General features: G+C 38.8%; 2 protein-coding genes across 3 annotated transcripts in view; both read right to left on the reverse strand.

The window, feature by feature from the left end:
* The window catches only part of qsox1 (quiescin Q6 sulfhydryl oxidase 1), a 35,433-nt gene extending 26,397 nt beyond the window's left edge, over positions 1-9,036 (reverse strand). The window contains exons 1-6 of the mRNA XM_037770053.1: positions 8,507-9,036; positions 4,671-4,771; positions 2,489-2,537; positions 2,213-2,315; positions 541-631; positions 126-271 (exon numbers count right to left, since the gene is read on the reverse strand). Of these exons, the coding sequence (XP_037625981.1) occupies positions 126-271; positions 541-631; positions 2,213-2,315; positions 2,489-2,537; positions 4,671-4,771; positions 8,507-8,804 (788 nt within the window). The 5' untranslated portion in view covers positions 8,805-9,036. The remainder of the gene's footprint in view (positions 1-125; positions 272-540; positions 632-2,212; positions 2,316-2,488; positions 2,538-4,670; positions 4,772-8,506) is intronic.
* A 2,340-nt stretch (positions 9,037-11,376) lies between these two features.
* Positions 11,377-19,249, reverse strand: part of cep350 (centrosomal protein 350) — a 37,748-nt gene continuing 29,875 nt past the window's right edge. For both annotated transcript variants that reach the window (XM_037769178.1, XM_037769177.1), the window contains 5 exons: positions 17,312-19,197; positions 16,354-16,878; positions 15,577-15,723; positions 15,009-15,131; positions 11,377-14,736 (listed from right to left, as the gene is read on the reverse strand). In XM_037769178.1, coding sequence (XP_037625106.1) covers positions 14,566-14,736; positions 15,009-15,131; positions 15,577-15,723; positions 16,354-16,878; positions 17,312-19,197 — 2,852 coding nt within the window. In that variant the 3' untranslated portion in view covers positions 11,377-14,565. The remainder of the gene's footprint in view (positions 14,737-15,008; positions 15,132-15,576; positions 15,724-16,353; positions 16,879-17,311; positions 19,198-19,249) is intronic.

Here is a 19,249-nt window from a genome sequence, read left to right on the forward strand (position 1 = left end):
TTATATCAACATTAGGGATACAATAGACATATATATGAAAATGTAGAAAACTAGAATTATTATTATCATCATAAATCTCTATAATACATAATAAATGATGTCTATTTGAAAAGAATAATACTCACACTTTGAGTCTGGTGAAGTTGCCTCCAGGAGAATAAAGGTAGCAGGATGGAAACTCAGTCACTCCCAGTTTGGTTACTAGACTCTCCTCCGTGCTCAGGACTCTCCGCACTGCGACGTTCTCAAACTGTAACAGATCCAGGATTACCTGCAGAACACAGAACACACAAAAAAGATTTTACTCATGTCATATTTCAACATATTAACTTAGTATATGTCAGGTTTGTCTGTAATGTCCAGTCATTTCCAATCAAACATTACAACAGCTTATTTTGACCACAAATTTTCTTTCAATAGGTGGAGAGAAACCATATTCAGTATTCCTGAAAGCATGTCTCTTCTGCTGCTCAAAAAGAAATAATATTCTAGAGGAGAAAGAAACACACGGATCAGGTTGATGGAAACAGGAGCCGTTACCTCTCGGCCGATGTAGGATTTAGTGTCCTCAAAGATCAGAGCCAGGTGTTGAACGTTGTTGGTCTCAAAGAAGCTGTCGATCTCTGCTTGGCTGGAGAGAGAGATGAGCAGAGCAGTACAAGCTACGATAAGCCGCAAAGAAACACCCAACATCACCAATAAATCTTAAAGGGATCAGCAAAGCAAAAGGAAGAATTAAGTAAGTGCAGGATTTTATGGACATATATTATCTTAAAACAAAAAAGACGCATTCAGAAATTAAATTGAGAAGACGGATTTTAGAGTTGCCTTTAATCTTAATTCTTAATCTTAATTAAGATTATTTTTACCTGAAGAGCACCCAAAACCACAATCATAAACATTAAAACTACTGTGTGATATCTGGTTTCAAGTATTATTTCCACTTGAAAATGTTCTTTTGGTTGAGAAAAGTTGTGAAGTAAGAAAGCATGATCAAATCCACTGATAAAAAGCTTCATGATTCTGCGAGGAGCAACGCTGCTTCCCCTTTAAATCTAAAAAGAAAAAATAAACTTGACTTCCTGCTTCCTGTTCCTGCACCACCATGGTAATAATAAACTGTATGTGAATACATGCATCGCAGTATGTGGTCAGAGCAGGGTGGCCTGGTAGTGCAGACTCTTCTTCTTCTTAGTGGAAACATTTTGCTCCCTCATTCTGTCACTGCTGCAGCAGCAGTTTATAATGACATCAGATTAAATGATGCCACATGATGGAAATATGTGTTTCTACAGCAACAAGAGCACAAGACTGCAACAAAGGATTGAATAAATACTGTGGCTAAACAAAACTGTGGGATTATATGAATACAAGAAAACAGCAGTTCAGCACATGTAAAACTAGGATTTCCGTCTCTCAGTTGTATGCCTCCGCAACCAGTCAAGTTGCAGTTTACATTTATGTCTGTCCAAAATGTCATCATTTTATCCTGTTAGACATTTGTGTGAAATTGTCATAATTAGCATATTAATTCTTAAAAAGGTATAATATGTTACATTTGTCATTTGACATTACAGACACCACCACAAGCCACATACTTCTAGTGGGTCATAAGTGATGATTGAGAGGGATTACTTGTGTATGAGTCTATACATAGTTTTTTTTTTTTTTTTATTTCCTGCATATTATACCTTTAAGTTATAGCCAAAAAATGTGTTTTGTGATGTCACAGTGAACTTTGACCACCAAAATCGAATAATTCATCCTTGAGTCCAGGTGGACGTTTAAATCTGAAGAAATTCCCCACAGGCGTTCCTGAGCTTTCACAAGAATGGTACTGATGGACAACCCGAAAAACATAATGACTTCGGCCACGGCTGTCGCCAGTGTGGAGGCATAATAAAAGTGTGAGATAGGTAGATATGGGAGAGAATATGGACTCAATTACATTTAGTCTTACTGTGTATGTAACTAGGTTTAAAAATTACCATTATTATTATTTGCAACTTCCTACTAGACTGCACAACTGCAAAAACATTACTAATATATTGTAAAATATAGTTCTACATATTTTCTTTATCAAGATGCATGTTGATGTGCATGTCATCAGTAGAGCAGACAGATTGACAAACAGATAGATTAACCTTTCAAAATGGTTATACGTGTGTGTGCGTGTGTGTGTGTGTGTGCGTGTGTGTGTGTGTGTGTTTACCTGGTGGGCTCCAGTGGAGGGCAGGCGGGGGGCCAGGGCTCCTGATGACTTTCCAGTTTGTCTATGATCCTGTGACGGAGCACCCGAACATCATGAGTGGAAGCTGGAGGTCAAAGAGCATCAAGAGGACATTATACACTGCAGTTGATTATCATTCCCTAATGATTACCTGAACATGTATACAAACAACTGCAAATTCTCTATGAAAGACCAGTTTAAGGATAGGGCTCCTTTATTTTTCACTGGCCTGCGTTGCCCCTGTGTGTGTAGTAGTACCTTTAAAATGCTGTCCTGTCGATTCAGCCTTGGAATAAGCATGGAAGAACTGCAAAGTGAAAGAGAGAGAAAGTTTGGGTTACGTAGGAAGTTGGTGAAGAGAAAGAGAGATCAGATGAGACGGCCCTCACACGGCCATGAGAGAAGCAAAGCGACGTTGTGTAATGTTCGGTGGGTGGATGGGGGGAGGGGAGGGGCAGCTTTCCCCTCTGCCCGCCTTGACCCCTAAATCCTTCCTGGTTAAAATGAGTCGCAGATGTTAAAGCTCCATTGTGTGTTCAAACAGAAGGAGCTCTTTGTTTCATTGGCTCTCGCTGGATGACAGAGAGTCTGAAACACACACTACTGCTGACTAATCAGATACGCTACAAATACAAATGCAGATGTTTGAAGCTGGAGTGTTTCTGCTGATCATGCAAAAGTGAACTCTACTGGGAATAGACTGTTGCATCTACAGCATCGAACCCAATCTGTCTTATTCACATCCACAGCTTCAAAAATGATCTATAAACCCTTTTATAATAAGCCGCTCTTACACATTGAACACAAAATTACACTGAAATCTAAAACTATTACTTTTACAAGGAGAAAAGACCCCCGCTGACTGAATAATAACAATAATTTTCCAAAGTTACTAAATGACAATCGCCCAAAAAAAGGTTATTTTGCTATGTACAATTGACAAAAATGCAGAAAATTAATCAACTGCTGAAGAAATTTCAGTGTTTATTTATAATGGCTTCAGAAATATAAAGAATATTAAAATCAGTTTAAGAAATAATCACTGTTTAACAACTTAAATACACTAATAGGTAGGATAGATGGAGTCTGATCACTTAGGGGATAAAAAGTTAAACTCTTGAATTTACTCTGGTTTATCAAATATCTTTGTAAAGTACCTGCAAATAAGTCTTTTGTTTCCACACATGCTTATGCACATTATACACTACATGCTAATCAAAATCAAACATAACGTATTAGTGTTGAAAAAAGGGAGCTCACAGACAAGTTCGAGGAAAACTGTGAACATTCCTGATTTTATGGTCACTTCAGAACCTGTATTGGAGTTGAATGGAAGTGAAGGGACTAGAAATGGTATGTTTTCTGAGTGTAATCTGGTGTGCTGCTGCCAGATAGAGAAACCACACGGCTGAAATATGGTGTTGTTTCTGATGTATTATTTTATTCAAGTCATGTAATAAAGGACAAAGAGAGATAAAGAATGTAGAGCTGCAACAAATAATTGATTAGTTATTTACTATTAAATTACTATTTTGATAATTGATTAATCTGTTTGAGCAATTGTTTAAGAAAATGTGAATATTTTCTGGTTTCTTTACTCCTCTATGACAGCAAACTGAGTATCTTTGAGTTGTGGACAAAACAAGACATTTGATAACGTCATCTTGGGCTGTAGGAAACGTTTTACCATTTTCTGACATTTTATAGACCAAACAGCTAAACGATTAATCAGGAAAATAATCAACAGATTAATCGACAATGAAACTAATCGTTAGTTGCAGTCCTAAAAGAATGAGGGCTTTTTTAAAGTTTTTCTTCAAAAGCACCTGCTTCTCTCTCTTTCTAATTAAGGAAAAACAAACAGAACCTCGTCAAATTAGGGCTACAACTAGTGATTATTTATCTTATCAATTAGTTTGCCGGTTATTCAAGTTGACAAGATGACAAAAGTACTGAAATGTTTTCAGTTTAGTATCGTAGAAGACTACAAAAAACAGCAAAAATTCACATTTGAGAAGCTGCAACCACTGAACTTTTGCTTAAAAAATTATTTAAAAAAATGAATTGATTATTTAAATTGTTGCTGATTAATTTTCTGTCAATCGACTAATCAATTAATCAACTAATCATTTTAGTTTTACAAATACCTCCATCAACCAAAAACACAACAAATGTTATTATTACATGCTTAATCTAGCTGTGTTTTTCACAGAGCTAGATTAATATCTTTTAGACTGCCTATTATAAAATTATTATTTGAATAATAGCTAAATAAAATTAAGGCTGAAGACTTGTTCCAATACTTCTGCAACAGTAGACACAGTAGTCACATCTGTCCCTTTACTGTATAAATAAGTGAATTCTCCTATAGCAGCCGTCACGAAAGGAGGGAGGACACAGTATGTGGGCCTGTGTAAACAGTTTATATACTGTATAATACCTTTATGGTGGGATACGCTCTGATGCTGAAGCCAGAGCACACCTTCCTGTTCTCCTCTGCGGCACAGTCGATAGCTGCCAGGTCCACAGCTGGCTTCCACTCTGAAGAACAGACATCAAATAGAGCCACAGTAAATATTTAGTGTACCGTCTACTGTTTCCCTGAACAGGCTTGTCCTTGTGCCATGCATGCCAATATGCACTTCAGTATATCAATAAAGAGCTGCACCTGATGATTATTTTCAATGTCAATTAATCTGTCAATTATTTTCTCGATTAATCGATTAGTTGTTTGGTTTATACAGAAAATGGTGAAAGATGACGTCCTCAAATGTCTTGTTTTGTCCACAACTCAAAGATATTCAGTTTAACGTCATACAGAAGTAAAGAAACCAGAGAATATTCACATTTAAGAAGCTGTAATCAGAGAATTTTGACTTTTTTTTCCCTTAAAAACGTACTCAAACCGATTAATCGATTATCAAAGTAGTTTCCGATTAATTTAATAATTGACAACTAATCGATTAATTGTGCAGCTTTATATCAATATACAAGAAGTCCATATTGTCAAGAACAAAATCATATTTAATTGAATAGAGCGTATATAAATAACTGAATTGATCATTTTAGATGTTACCAACATGTATATGTAGTTTATAGACATCCACAGGTTGAGGGTTGCCATGATGCCAGTGATATCATCTGTATGTAATCCTAATTTATCCTGTATTCTCCTTCAAACATCAGATGGATGACCCTCCTATTAAGCATTTGATAGCATGCCAAGACATCAGTTGTTGACAGTGAAATACCCCATGACTGTGTCAGGCTCTCCTGCCATCATCACAAACTTTACCCTCCCAACTATCATCTTAATTATATTAATTCTCATGGCTCTGTGATATTTATTTTGGCTCACGAGCTACAGAGACAGTTGAAGGATGTGTGCTGGAGCCAGAATAAAAAAGACATTCATTAGATCACATCATCATGCTTTAATAAACATAGAAACAACAGCTTTCACTGTTTCCATGCAGATGATAAAATAATACAGGGAGATGTAACCATTAAAGCTAATTAATTATTAGTCCTAACTGTGAGACTTTTTGTTGTCTTATCATGTGAATAAAACCATCTCTGAAAAGTGTTAAACAATGTGATTATATGATTATATTGCCATTGTAAACAACTGCAGCTACGTGACTTGCAGCAGCTCCGTATACCAACCTTAATGTCTCTCGCCAGACTTTTATAAACCGGAGAAACGGCAACAAACTCATCACATATAGTGTAGTTCTAGTACAAAATAACAGAATTGATCATTTTACATGTATATTGTAGCTTATAGACATCCACAGGTTGCGTGTTGCCATGATGCCAGTGATATCATCAGTATGTAATCCTAATTTCTCCTGTATTCTCCTTCAAATATCAGATGGATGACCCTCCTTAGCATTTGATAGCATGCCAAGACATCAGTTGTTGACTGTGTGTGACAGTGAAATACCCCATGACTGAGTCAGGCCCTCCTGCCATCATCACAAACTTTACCCCCTCAACTATCGTCTTAATTATATTTATTCTCATGGCTCTGTGATATTATATCACTCTATATCACTGACATGCACATGCTTCCTAATAAAAATATTTGAACTAGAGACAGCTGAAGGATGTGTGATGGAGCCAGAATAAAAAAGACATTCATTAGATCACATCATCATGCTCTAATAAACATAGAAACAACAGCTTTCACTGTTTCCATGCAGATTATAAAAAATACAGTGAGATGTAACCATTAAAGGTCCCATATTATGCTCATTTTCAGGTTCACACTTGTATTTTGTATTTCCACTAGAACATGTTTAAATGCTTTAATGTTCAAAAAACCCTTTATTTTCCTCATACTGTCAGCCTGAATATACCTGTATTCACCCTCTGTCTGAAATGCTCCGTTTAGGCATTTTGACAGAATTGCAAAAGAATTGCAACAGAATTGCGTTGCTAGGCAACAGCTTGGGTCCATGTGTACTTCCTGTCAGCTGATGACATTCACATACACTGCAACAGGAGATAAACTGGGACACATTTAAAATGTTTACGTTTAAATCTGTATAAAGGGTCTAAATATTGTATATTCGTGATATCCTGAATGGACAGAAATCCTGACAGCTTGTTTCAAATGCAGAGTTTCTGAATACGGGCTGTGTGTATTTCCCCGTGGATTGAGTGTTTCCATACTTTCACAGTATTTAAGATAAGATAAGATAGAACTTTATTAAACCCGAAGGAAATTCTTGTGCCAGAGATTGCTCAAAATACAACAAAATTACAACAAGTTCAAGTGTATAAAATAAAAAAGTACTATTTCTAGCACCAGTGCCTAATAAAATAATAATTAAGTAAGATACATTTAGTAAAATGAGTAGATAAGATAAGATAAGTAAAATAAAAAAAAAAGTACAAGCTAACAAACAGAAAAATAAGTAATATTGCACATGTTGGACATTAATATAGGACTTCCTTATAATAAAAAAACATGAAAATCACACTTTTTTTTATAACATGGGACCTTTGAAGCTAAATAATTATTAGTCCTACCATGTTTGACTGTTTGCTGTCTTATCATGTGAATAAAACAAGCTCTGAAAAGTGTTAAACAATGCAGAGTGAAATATGATGATATTGCCATTGTAAACAGCTGCAGCTACGTGACTTGCAGCAGCGCTGTATACCAACCTTTAATGTTTCTCGCCAGACTATTATAGACTGGTCTAAATATTGTATATTCGTGACATCACAAATGGACAGAAATTCTGACAGCTTGTTTCAAATGCAGAGTTTCTGAATACGGGCTGTGTGTATTTCTCCATGGATTGAGTGTTTTGATACTTTCACAGTATTTATATTGGACTTAAGCCTGCTTTATAATAAAAAAACATGAAAATCTCACTTTTCTATAATATGGGACCTTTAAAGCTAATTAATTATTAGTCCTAACATGTTTGACTGTTTGCTGTCTTATCATGTGAATAAAACAATCTCTGAAAAGTGTTAAACAATGATTATATTGCCATTGTAAACAGCAGCAGCTCCGTATAACCAACCTTTAATGTCTCTCGCCAGACTCTTATAGACTGGTCTAAATATTGTTGATTTGTGACATCACAAATGGACAGAAATTCTGACAGCTTGTTTCAAATGCAGAGTTTCTGAATACGGGCTGTGTGTATTTCCCTGTGGATTGAGTGTTTCAATACTTACACAGTATTTATATAGAACTTAAGCCTGCTTTATAATAAAAAAACATGAAAATCTCACTTCTTTTAATAATATTGGACCTTAAAAGCTAATTAATTATTAGTCCTAACATGTTTGACTGTTTGCTGTCTTATCATGTGAATAAAACAAGCTCTGAAAAGTGTTAAACAATGATTATATTGCCATTGTAAACAGCAGCAGCTCCGTATAATCAACCTTTAATGTCTCTCGCCAGACTCTTATAGACTGGTCTAAATATTGTTGATTTGTGACATCACAAATTGACAGAAATTCTGACAGCTTGTTTCAAATGGAGAGTTTCTGAACACGGGCTGTGTATTTCTCCATGGATTGAGTGTTTCAATACTTACACAGTATTTATATAGAACTTAAGCCTGCTTTATAATAAAAAAACATGAAAATCTCACTTCTTTTAATAATATGGGACTTTAAAAGCTAATTAATTATTAGTCCTAACATGTTTGACTGTTGGCTGTCTTATCATGTGAATAAAACAAGTGTGATTATATTGCCATTGTAAAGCAGCTACGTGACCTGCAGCAGCTCCGCATAACCAACCTTTAATGTCTCTGGCCAGGCTCTTATAGACCGGAGAGAAGGCGATGCAGTGTCCGCACCATGACGCGTAGAACTCGGCTAGTATCGCTGCTGAGGAGTTCACCAGAACCGCCTCCGCGTTGTCCGGACTTAACACGATGACTTGGTCAGACGCGGAGTACAGTCCACCAGCCTCCACCACAGCAGCAGGAGGAGGGAAAAGGAGGCAGAAACATAACCAAACTGCGGGTATGTTAGTGGGATATAGGAGTATTTCTCCGGTAAACCGAGACGTGGCACGGCCGCAGCGCCGCGCCATCTTCCCCCGTCAGAGCCGCTGATGTTAATAACCGTAGCCGTGTGGACGGACCAAGTTTTCACCTCCGTGTCACAAAACTTGACAACTTTTTCTCTCCCTCTCTTTTCCCCCGGTAGTCAGCAGGCTTCATGGGTCCTCCCCTCCCAGAAGAGCTCCTACTAGTCCTTTAAAACACTCCTCTCATCACAAAGCACACCCCGCAGTCTGTACTTTATCTCCATGTTTCTCCAGAACTCCACTGAAACGCTGAGTTGAGTTAAAGTGACGCAAGAGGTTCAGTTTGTTTTGGCTCCCTCGCGGCTTTCATACAGGAAATAAACTTAATAACTATTAGTATTGTTTAGATTTAAATTAGTTTGAATAAAAATATTAGCTGGGCGTTAAAACATTCATTCTTAACTTCCACAATGAGTTTAATACATATATAAACAAATAATACCTTTTATAAAAATAACTTAAATTTTTTTAATAAATTAATACAAATAAAATAATAAAAAAAATAAAAGTCACAGTATATCTATTGAAAAAGAAGCATTTGTGTAATATTTCTGGCAAAAAAAATAATATATATACGGCATGAGATGAGGTTGAAATCACAGGTAACCTTGAGTTATGATTTTATTTTTATTTTTGTATGTGTGTCAAAATAAAAGCTTTTGATTTCCTCTTTACCTAGAAAACTTTAGTAGTAAAATCACAATCAATATTAGTTGAGCGTTACACATTCATTCTTAACCTTCACAATGAGTTTTAATACATACATAAACAAATAATACTTTATAAAAAAAAAACTTAAAGGGACTGTTTGTAAGAATTAGAAACGCTTGTTAACAGCGACACCTGTGGCCGTTAAGTCAACGAAAGTCAGCGTCGGGCTCGCGCTTGTGCTCGCTCTAAATGGACATGAACGAGCATCGCTCAAAACAGTGAGGCGACACACGTCAGCTAAAACCACAATATCACTCTATATTTCACCTGCTTGGCAGTAATGTTAGCTGACCAGACGAAGGTCTCTCCATGAATCAATGCTGATCCTAGTTTTGACTTTTCCTGCCTCAGCAGGAAGAGAAACGTTATCGTCTCCGACCACAGTTGGAGGGAGAGAAGGGCACCCGGTTGGAGACGATAACATTTCTTGCTGCGGAGCCCCCGTCACTTCACAAGACACGGGAAACGTCTGTTGGTCTGGAGGAGCTGCAGCATTTATTTCTTCACAAACGTCCACTGTACATTCACTAGATATTCTCAGAGCTACGAAGTCTTCGGCAGTGTGTAGTGTGCGCGCATGCACGTGAGGTGGAGCGAGAATGAGTGCGCTGTGTGAGTGAAGGCAGCCAGAGGAGCAGAGGAGCAGAGACTCCGGCCCTGGAGACCAAAGCTACAGTCTCCCCCGCGTACTCCGACCGCGGCCAACACTGTTTTGCAAGACGGGCTTCACTAGATATAACTTTGTGGTTTTGGTGCTTCCATTTAGTTTTTGTTGGAGTCAGAGTCTGAACAGCGTAGCCACACGAGCGCGCATGGGAAACCGACCCGGTAGATTTATACGTGTAAAAAGTTACAAACAGTCCCTTTAACTTTAATAATTAACTACTTTTTTGGGGGGTTTCCAAACGCATCACACGGCTTTCCTCAATGGATGGAGTTATCTCCATGACAACCGATGATGAACACCAGTGCCATTGAATAATGGCATGATGAGATGAGGTTGAAATCACAGAAATGCTGGTAAGTGGACCTTGAGCTATGATTTTATTTTTTTCTTTGTGTATGTGTCTCAAAATAAAAGCTTCTGATTTCCTCTTTACCAAGAAAACTATAGTGAAATCATAATCTCTGTTTTTGGCCATATTTAAATTTTTTATAAATTAATAAAAATAAAATAATAAAAAAAAAAAAAAAAAGTATTTCACACAGAGAATATTTAAGATTGAAAAAGAAGCATTTGTGTAATATTTTTGGCTATATATATACAAATATTACAAATATATATATATAAATGTATAAATATGAATATATATATATATATAAATATAATATATAAAATATAATTTTATGTAAACTAACCATTAGCACCAGAGAACTTTAATATCCTTAGTCCATGTCTTTGTATTAAAAGGCCATTAAAAAAAATCAATCAGGGCCTTAGCCATGAGTTTTTTTTAAAAGTAAACATTTCTGTGAATTATGTGAAAAAAATCCATAAATTTGTTTATTTTATTATCTCTGAACATTATGTTCTAGTTGTTTTTTTTTGTCTAAAAACAGTCACATTTTAAGATTTTTATACTTTGTAAAATCCATAGAAATAGAATACTAAACTCCTTTTCACGTCATATAACTCCCACATTGCCATAAATGTAAGTGGACATGACAGTGGTGTCCTCAATGGTTGCTGCAGCCCGGCGATCGATCAGTTTAGGAGTAACAGGTTTCAAATCTCCTGTATTTGCAGTTTTGAGGAAGCTAGCAGAAAAATATTTGGACAGTTAGGAGGAGATTCCTTTGAGCCTGCCGTCAGTGCTGCAACAACACTGTGCGGCAACCACCTCAAACACATTTCAAGTCGGCATTCCTTTACAAACAATGAAAGCTTTATTTACAATTAAATTTAATTTCAAAGTTCATTTAGTTAACAAATATATATTTTGCACATATTTGCAAAGTAAACAGTGTTTATCTTACAACAATCGTTCAGGTTACAGTAACAGTGGGTCAGATAGGATAGACAGTATATTTACACCCATAAAAGAATTGTACAAGTCTTCAAGTGCACTTGGCGCACACTCACAGCACATTATTATAAATATTCATAAACATTTCAAAAGATGAAATCTAGTCTGACTGGGTTAATTTGATAATCAAATCTTTTGTGCCGACTTTTTTAATTCAGTTATTCGCATCAAACTCTATTAAAAGGTGAAGTTGCTCCATCTCCCAGTGAAGCAAAGGTCAGAGGTCTGAGGTCAGCTCAGACCAGCAGATAGAAGCAACTCCGTCCTAAATCTACAGACTACAGCAGAAATCTAAGCTGTTTGGTCCATACATATGAAGCAATGCATAAGACCAAGTACTGCATAGTTACAGAGGGGAACTCAACTTCCTCCCACATACAATCAATTCAAGAGGACAATCCTAGAAGGTTTGCAATAAAGCTTTGCAAACAGTGTTTCTGAAGTACTAATCATGTCACCATTACAGTTACATACTACAGACCAGAAATACAAGTCATACAGCATGGAGAGGTTGGTGTCAAATGTTTTTGGTCTTTTTCTACATTATATAATTTACAGTTTGAACATTAGCAACTCTTAAAACATTGACGGTAGAAAAAAAGACTCAGTTTTAAGGTCACTTTAGCTCCAAACAGTCAGTGAAGATTAATGTCATTATGAGTTTGTACACAGTTTGTTGGATCAGTGAGGACTCAAATAAGCCCTTGGATACAGTCCTACATGCTCAGTCTCATCAGCTCTATGACTCACACTGTGCGTGTGGAGGTGGAGTGTCGACAATCTAGTTCCTGATACAGTTTATCAATAAAATGACTCAACTGTGTCTATTTGCACAGATGCAGCAGGCAGGGTGACATGGAGAAGAAGCAGGTCATATTTAAGAGTGAGCTGTTAGCATGACAAACATTTCCTCAGGCTGAGGCACAGAATAATGAGAAGGTTTAAAAAAAACGTTCTCAACTCTGCTTCAATACAGAAAGCTTGATAAGGCAGAAACTGAAGTAATGGCAAACCGGTTTAGAAGGAAGAGCAGTCATTTAAGGATCGTTTACAAAACGGTACAGCAGTTGGAAGAGACATTCAAAGAAAATAGGTCCAAAGGATGTTGAGACATCAACAAAGTTTGTTACAAATCCACAACTGAACTTAAAAGAGGCACTTAAACTGAAAGACTACCTCTGTTGTCTGGCTACATTCTGACGGCTGGTTTGAGCTTGCTGATTGCTGTGGAGCCAAAACTTTCACAGCAACAAGTGGAGCAGATAACCATGCTGCTACAAGACCCGATGGTTGTTGGGCAAATGTTCAGCTGGCAAACTTTACCAGGGCAACTGATGAAGAAACAAGACATCCACAGGTGGACAAAATGGACTGTAGGATAAGTAAGGCTCAAATCCAGCATTTCAGTTCTGTCTTATGATGCCATTCTGAAAATATCAAATCTTTTGTGTCCCACTTGCATACTATATATTCTGTGTATGTAGTGTGTTTACACGCTAAAAAAAAGACCAAATGAAATCTAAAATTGGACATGTTTCTCCCCAAATGCTAAAACAAAAACAATGTTGAATGGGGTGAAAAAGCTTCAGTTAGAGCACAGAAAAAGTAATAAACCGCAAATCATTGGACAAGCATTTTCTTTTCTGATTGTATGAGATAACATAAGTGTACATGTAGTGCAAAAGTGGGACACGTCGACCAACCGGACAGCTGTGGCCACAATAAAAGTCACACAGAACACTTTTCAATGAATCATTAACACTACAACGTTTAAATATTAAAACAGTTTTCTCCCCATGTTCTTTTTCTGGTTTCAATAGCGTCCATTAAACCTCCTATGTAATATATTGCTGTGTTCACATTCACATTTCTGTTTGTGCTTTTTACAGTTTCATTAGATGTTAAAATCTGTTCTCTACATGTTGACAAGATCATTTACAATTCACAATGTTCCTTACTCCTCTAATCACACAATAAATAATATAACTATGGAGGCAAACTGTTTCATACAATATCTGATCTCAGTGACGCTCCAATACAACGTAGTCTGACAATATTTGATCTGAGACAAATTTCGATTGTTTTAGCTCTCATCCAGCACATTGGATTTAAAATTCAACAATGATAATAAAGTTAAAGTGTTTTGTAGACATAGTCCCCCAATTTAAAGCCAATGCAGCAGGACAATGATTCGAAATATACAGATGAAGAGCCTGAAGACCAAACCTCAGGGAAAAAGTTCCTGAAACAAGCAAGAAGTAAAGATGGCTACAATCTCTATGGGTCACAGACTTCAGCCTTTTTTTTTTTTTAATTTAAGGCAGGCATACAGACCCCTTAAATGAGGTTCTGATCACCCAACATGGATGTAAAAACCCTCAAATTACACAAAAAGTTTAACCTCATAGTCATTGTTTAATTTCAATGAACTGGATTACGAAGCCAACACACTAATGTGTCACTGTCAAATCACTTATGGACTACCCTGTATACTCTTTATCTGCTACTCTGTTTACAATTTTTGAATCCATATATATATTCACTTTAAGATTCAATGCAAAATATAACCTACTTTTGTTCCAGGTGGATTTTATATTACAGTCCCATATGGAACGATCAATTTAGCAGCATTAATGGACTTAAGTGCAGACAAATAGCGCACACAGTACATCCTATCGAAACATCTACTCATTCTCCAGCTGGCGTTTACAAAAGGACCAGTCCGGGAGGTGAGAACTGAGACTAGGTGGTGGTTAAAGTTTAAGAAGGCTGGATTGCTCAAGAGGCGTTTTGTGTGTAGAACAAAGTATATAACCACTACAGTTAGCTGGAGCAAAATTCAGCAAATTAATGTCACAGAAATAAGTAGGAGTTGTTTAGCGGAGAGGTAATGCTGGGACTGAAGGCATCTGAGGGTTGCTATTGGCACATCAGCTGGTGGAAGACCGAGCGGCGGAGTTCACTGGGGTGGGGAAAGACTGGGATTGAGCTAGAGGTTGTAGTTTAAGATCTAAGCAGGAAAGCTGTCAGGAGAGGGCGTTTTCTCTTTTGGCCCTCTTGTCATAGATTAGCGTCAGCACGTTTGCAGTGTCCTTCAGCAAAGCATCAAAGATGCTGTCTGCCAGCTGCAGCTTGACAAACAGCTCGTCCTCGTCATAGTTGACCCACTGGGCTTCCTCCTCATGGAGTTCCTGAACCTGAGAGACAAGCAAGGTCAACTACTGTAACATCCTCTTATTCTGAAATACAAGTCAAATGTTTTATAAAACTGCTGTTGTCATCTAAGAGAAATAAACAAACTAATATTGACTATTGTCTGAAAGTAGAAAAAAAACAAAACAGATCAGGTTGCACAGGACAAACAAGACGGAAAAAATGCAATTTGTTTGTATTTAACTTGTGACAGTAAAATGTAATCCCGACATGAAACTGCTGACCTTTAAAATCATGTACAAAAATAACTACCTACCAGAATGTGATCGACTCTGTCTCGCTTCTTTTTGCCAAATTTGAGCATCTTCTGCCAGTCAGTCTTCTGGCTGTGATCTTTCGTCAGACCGTACAGTTTCAATACTTCTGCGGAGATGAATTCCTGGGGCACAATGTAAAACGAGCCATCAAGTCATGAGGTGTTAAAAGGCATTGCATTTGATTGTGACTTTATTACTGCACTCCATAACATTTTCAGATAATTAACTAACCTAGTTGCCTTTAAAGGGATAGTTTGGGTGTTTTGAAGTGGGTTAATATGAGGTACTTATCATTAGTCAGCTTATTACCTACAGTAGATGATGGTCGGCACGCCACCAGTTTGGAGAAGCAGACAGGAGTTACCACACAGAAGCAAAGCAACGTACTGCGGTGGACGGGGCCGGGAGCAAAACGTATTTTACCTCATACAACCACACTTCAAAGACCCAAACTATACCCTTAAGATAAGGCAATTAGAATTTGTAAATATAGTAAGTAGTCAGGGTGTTTGTCTAAGGTAGGTACTTTAAAGACACATACTGTAAATGTAGCGTCTCTTTCTGTACCTGGATTTTGGTGAGGTCTCCTGGTGTCTTTACTCTGTGGAAGAAGGAGGACTTGACTCGCCGTGGTTTGACCCACTGAGGCTGATCGGCGTTGGGGTCCTCAGCATAGATATCCTGAAGCATCTCCCACGTCAGGTCATACACAGCCTGGGGAGTGACAGAGAGTAATGAGATGCAATGTTTAATTTGTAATATTAAATAAACCTGAGCTTAAAGCTGTAGGCGGTTCTCAGGCTGAGTAATCATATGTTAGGTGAACATAAATGAGTGAGATACCATGTCAAAATGTGAGAAATACAGTATGTACTGCTCAAAAGCTCTAGTATTTGCATTCAAAGCAAATTGGACCGCCTGAGGTAATATCTGGAGCAAGAGTCTGAAGTTTGTCAGTAGCAGAGTGATATCTCATAGTTGTAAGACAAAGGCAACTGAAATGGCCGTCTTGAAAACATCATCTTGCTAATCAGAGAGGAATGTGCTGAATAATGGAAACTCGGCTGGCATTTAACCTCAGTGAACTCACTCAGAGTTAAGTGCTGTCTTCAAGACAACACTTCCAGTCTGGCTGCTGTCGGCTTAGTGCTATGAAGCAGGACAGTTGTGTGCTGATTATCATCAGCATGATTGGTAAGGGGGTGAAAGGGAAGTCAAGGATGCTTGTCTTCTCTTCAAATATACATATTGTGGTATAATACAACATTTTTCAGTGGGCTATACTGTATGTATGGTTGTTTTTATTATACTTCTTTTTTATGTTTTGCAAGTTCCCCTTTTCACCTTTCTGTAGCTGCGGATGCAGAGGGCCTCTTGGTCCTCGCTGCTGGGCTCTTTCCCCAGATATTCTTGTGAAGGTTTGGGGTTGGGCAGTTGTGAAAGGGTCAGTGCTCCCTCCTTCCCCAGGGCACAGCTCTCCCAGATCTCCTGAGTGGCTGCATGGACCATCTTCTCCACCTCTGTGGCTGAGTGGGGCACCACCATGGCAGGCTGCTCAGGTAGTTTAGGGGGCAAGGGGAGAGGTAGCTCAGGTCTGGGTGGAGTCTTAACCTGCTGTTCCCCACCTGATAATGAGACCAGCCCCCCCAGAACTGCGCCGGCTGATGAGTCAAAACTCCCCAGCCTCGCCTCCTCCTCTTCCTCTCTTTGTTTGAGTCTCTGCTGTTCTCTACGGGAGCTGAGGCCAAAGTCCTCATCGAACCAGTCCTGATCGTCACCCAGGTCATCTAGCAGCTCGCGGCTCAGTTCCAGCTCTGCTAGTCGCTTGGCGAGCTCTTCCTGACCGCTGGCCCCCAACACCGGACTCTCCTGTTGTGAAAAAAATACAGGAAAAAAAGTTAATTTAATGCTCACTTCCAATTTTAAATTAGAACTGTCCATAAATATGAATATCTAACTGCACTGTGGCAGAACGAGTCCCATTATAAATCATGGTTTAACACTTTTTTTTTAGCCTTAAAGATTATTCTTTCTTACTGATGTTTCACACAAAAAGGTTTTCAGCAAAGCGCACCAAATTCAATAAAGTCTGTCAACACAAAGTTGAACTTTGGATGAGCACATAGCGAAAACTAGGTCCTCCAGGTCAAATCAACAAGTACTGTTTGCCAGTAACTCGATAATGTTATTGCTGGTGTTTCCACACAATGGAAATTCCACAGTTCAATCATGTACAGCACTAACACATATTTAAGGTTTTTGCTCACTGACAGTGACGCTAAAGAATCAGAAATATACTCACGGGTCGGTTGCACAGCTCTGGAGAAGACAGCTCCTCTTTTTCTGTAGGTAGGAAGAAAGGTAGACCGTCTTTTTGTTGCACTGAAGGGAACCAACCATCTTCTTCTTCTTCAACATGTTCACCAAACAGGTCTCCATTCATCTGGTTGGCAGCTTCTATCTTCTGCTCTTTAGCCTTTTTAATTTCAGCAAACTGCGTCAAAGTGTCTTTCACAAAGTTGTTGAGGAGCTTGTCTGCAAATGTGTCCAGTGAGTCTCTGTCCTTCTGTGTCTGTCCCTTATCATCCCTGATATCTGTGGAAAGATCGGCAGGACTAAACTGGTGCTGTGAGTCTATCTCTTCTCTCTCAACAAGGGTAGTAATGATGTCCTTCTGACTCTGCTTCCTCAGGCCAATGTTGTCCATATCAGAGATGAGAAGGGTGGTTGGTGCATCTTCAAAATCCAACATTATGTCCCTAGTGTTGCCATTAGAAATGGGAAAGTCTTTGTAATGCTGTGAATTGAGGTGGGATCCAGTCTTGTGAATAGACTCATCTGTAACCTTTTTATCTCCATGGACCTTATTAGATGTTTGTTCATTTTCACTCTTCAGATTTCCTTGTTTTGGAGATTTGTGCTCATCCGTTTTACTTTTATCCCCACCTTTATCTGACAGACCATCAAAGGACGAGTCCTCATCCTCCGTGGTGTCTGTGTAGACCTCAAACTTATCCGGCAGGTGTGTGATCTTGTCTGGAGGAGCGAAGATACCGTGGCTCTCGTCGCATTCAAAGTACACCACCCCATCGTAAGTGCCGTTGTTGCTCCCCTCGGACTTATCCAACTCCACGCCAGCCCAGTAGCCGTTAGCAAAGCTGGTCGGACCTTTGAATCTCAGAGTGCCAGGCTGAACGCCACCAACAAGAACCCGATCGCCGATGGTAAAACTTGGCATTTCATCTCTGACAGGAGAGAGAGGGGTCTGCAGAGGAGAGATGGGTGGTGAGTGGCTGGAATTAACAATATCCTTGTAATATTTGGAGTCTTCTGTGTGGTTATGAAGATCCAGCAGTCTCCCAGATAAGTGGCTAGCTCCACTAGTCCCTGAATGGTGACTCAGTTCTTCGGCTATTTCCTCCTCAACCTCCTCAACCTGGCTGTCATACGGTGATGCTCTGCTAGGGGAGTCCTTTCTCGAGGCCTTGATCTCAGTAGGGGCAACTGAGATTTGAGAGGCAGGCCTGGAGCTATGACGCTCCTCCCTGGGTGAAGAATCCACTGAAGACTCAAAGTCATCGTGATAACCATCTGCTATGGGAGAAGAGGCCTCGACATCCTTTATGGGTGCCTCCTTCTTTGAAGAGAAGGCGACCGAGTCAGGAGAGCAGGAATGGTGACTGGATGCAGAGCTTGGATGAGGTGACGTTTTGAGGTCCATTGCAGCCGAATGTGACTTGGAGGAGATAATATTAGATTTTGCAACTTCCTCAGCTTCAGATGTTTCCCTCGTCTTTATTTGTTTATCTTGTTCTAGGCTAACAAATACATGTTCTTCACTGACGGAAGAAGAAACATGTTTCGATTTAGACAGCTTCTCTTCTTCCATTTCTAGTTTGAGGAGACGTTCAGACTGTTGATCCTCAAATGTGGAGCTCACTTCCACCTCCAGCTCATCCTGAATGTCAGATCTTTGATACGACACAATGTTCTCATCCCCAGACTCAATCATCTGTGCCTTAGAGGAAGGTCTTAAAAGCCCCTCTGTGGACAGGTGGCTCCTCGGTCCTGAGGGCGGACACTCTGGGCTGCCGTATACTGGAGTTGGAGTGACGGTCGGTGGGTCTTCATCAGACAATTCTTCAGGCACTGAGGTGGATCTACTGTGATCAGGTTGAGGAAGGGCATCTGTCATAATGGGAAAGGGTCACATTATTATTGGAACATCCACATAAAAACA

Source organism: Sebastes umbrosus, chromosome 5 (assembly GCF_015220745.1).
Source record: "Sebastes umbrosus isolate fSebUmb1 chromosome 5, fSebUmb1.pri, whole genome shotgun sequence".
Taxonomy (NCBI): Eukaryota; Metazoa; Chordata; class Actinopteri; order Perciformes; family Sebastidae; genus Sebastes; species Sebastes umbrosus.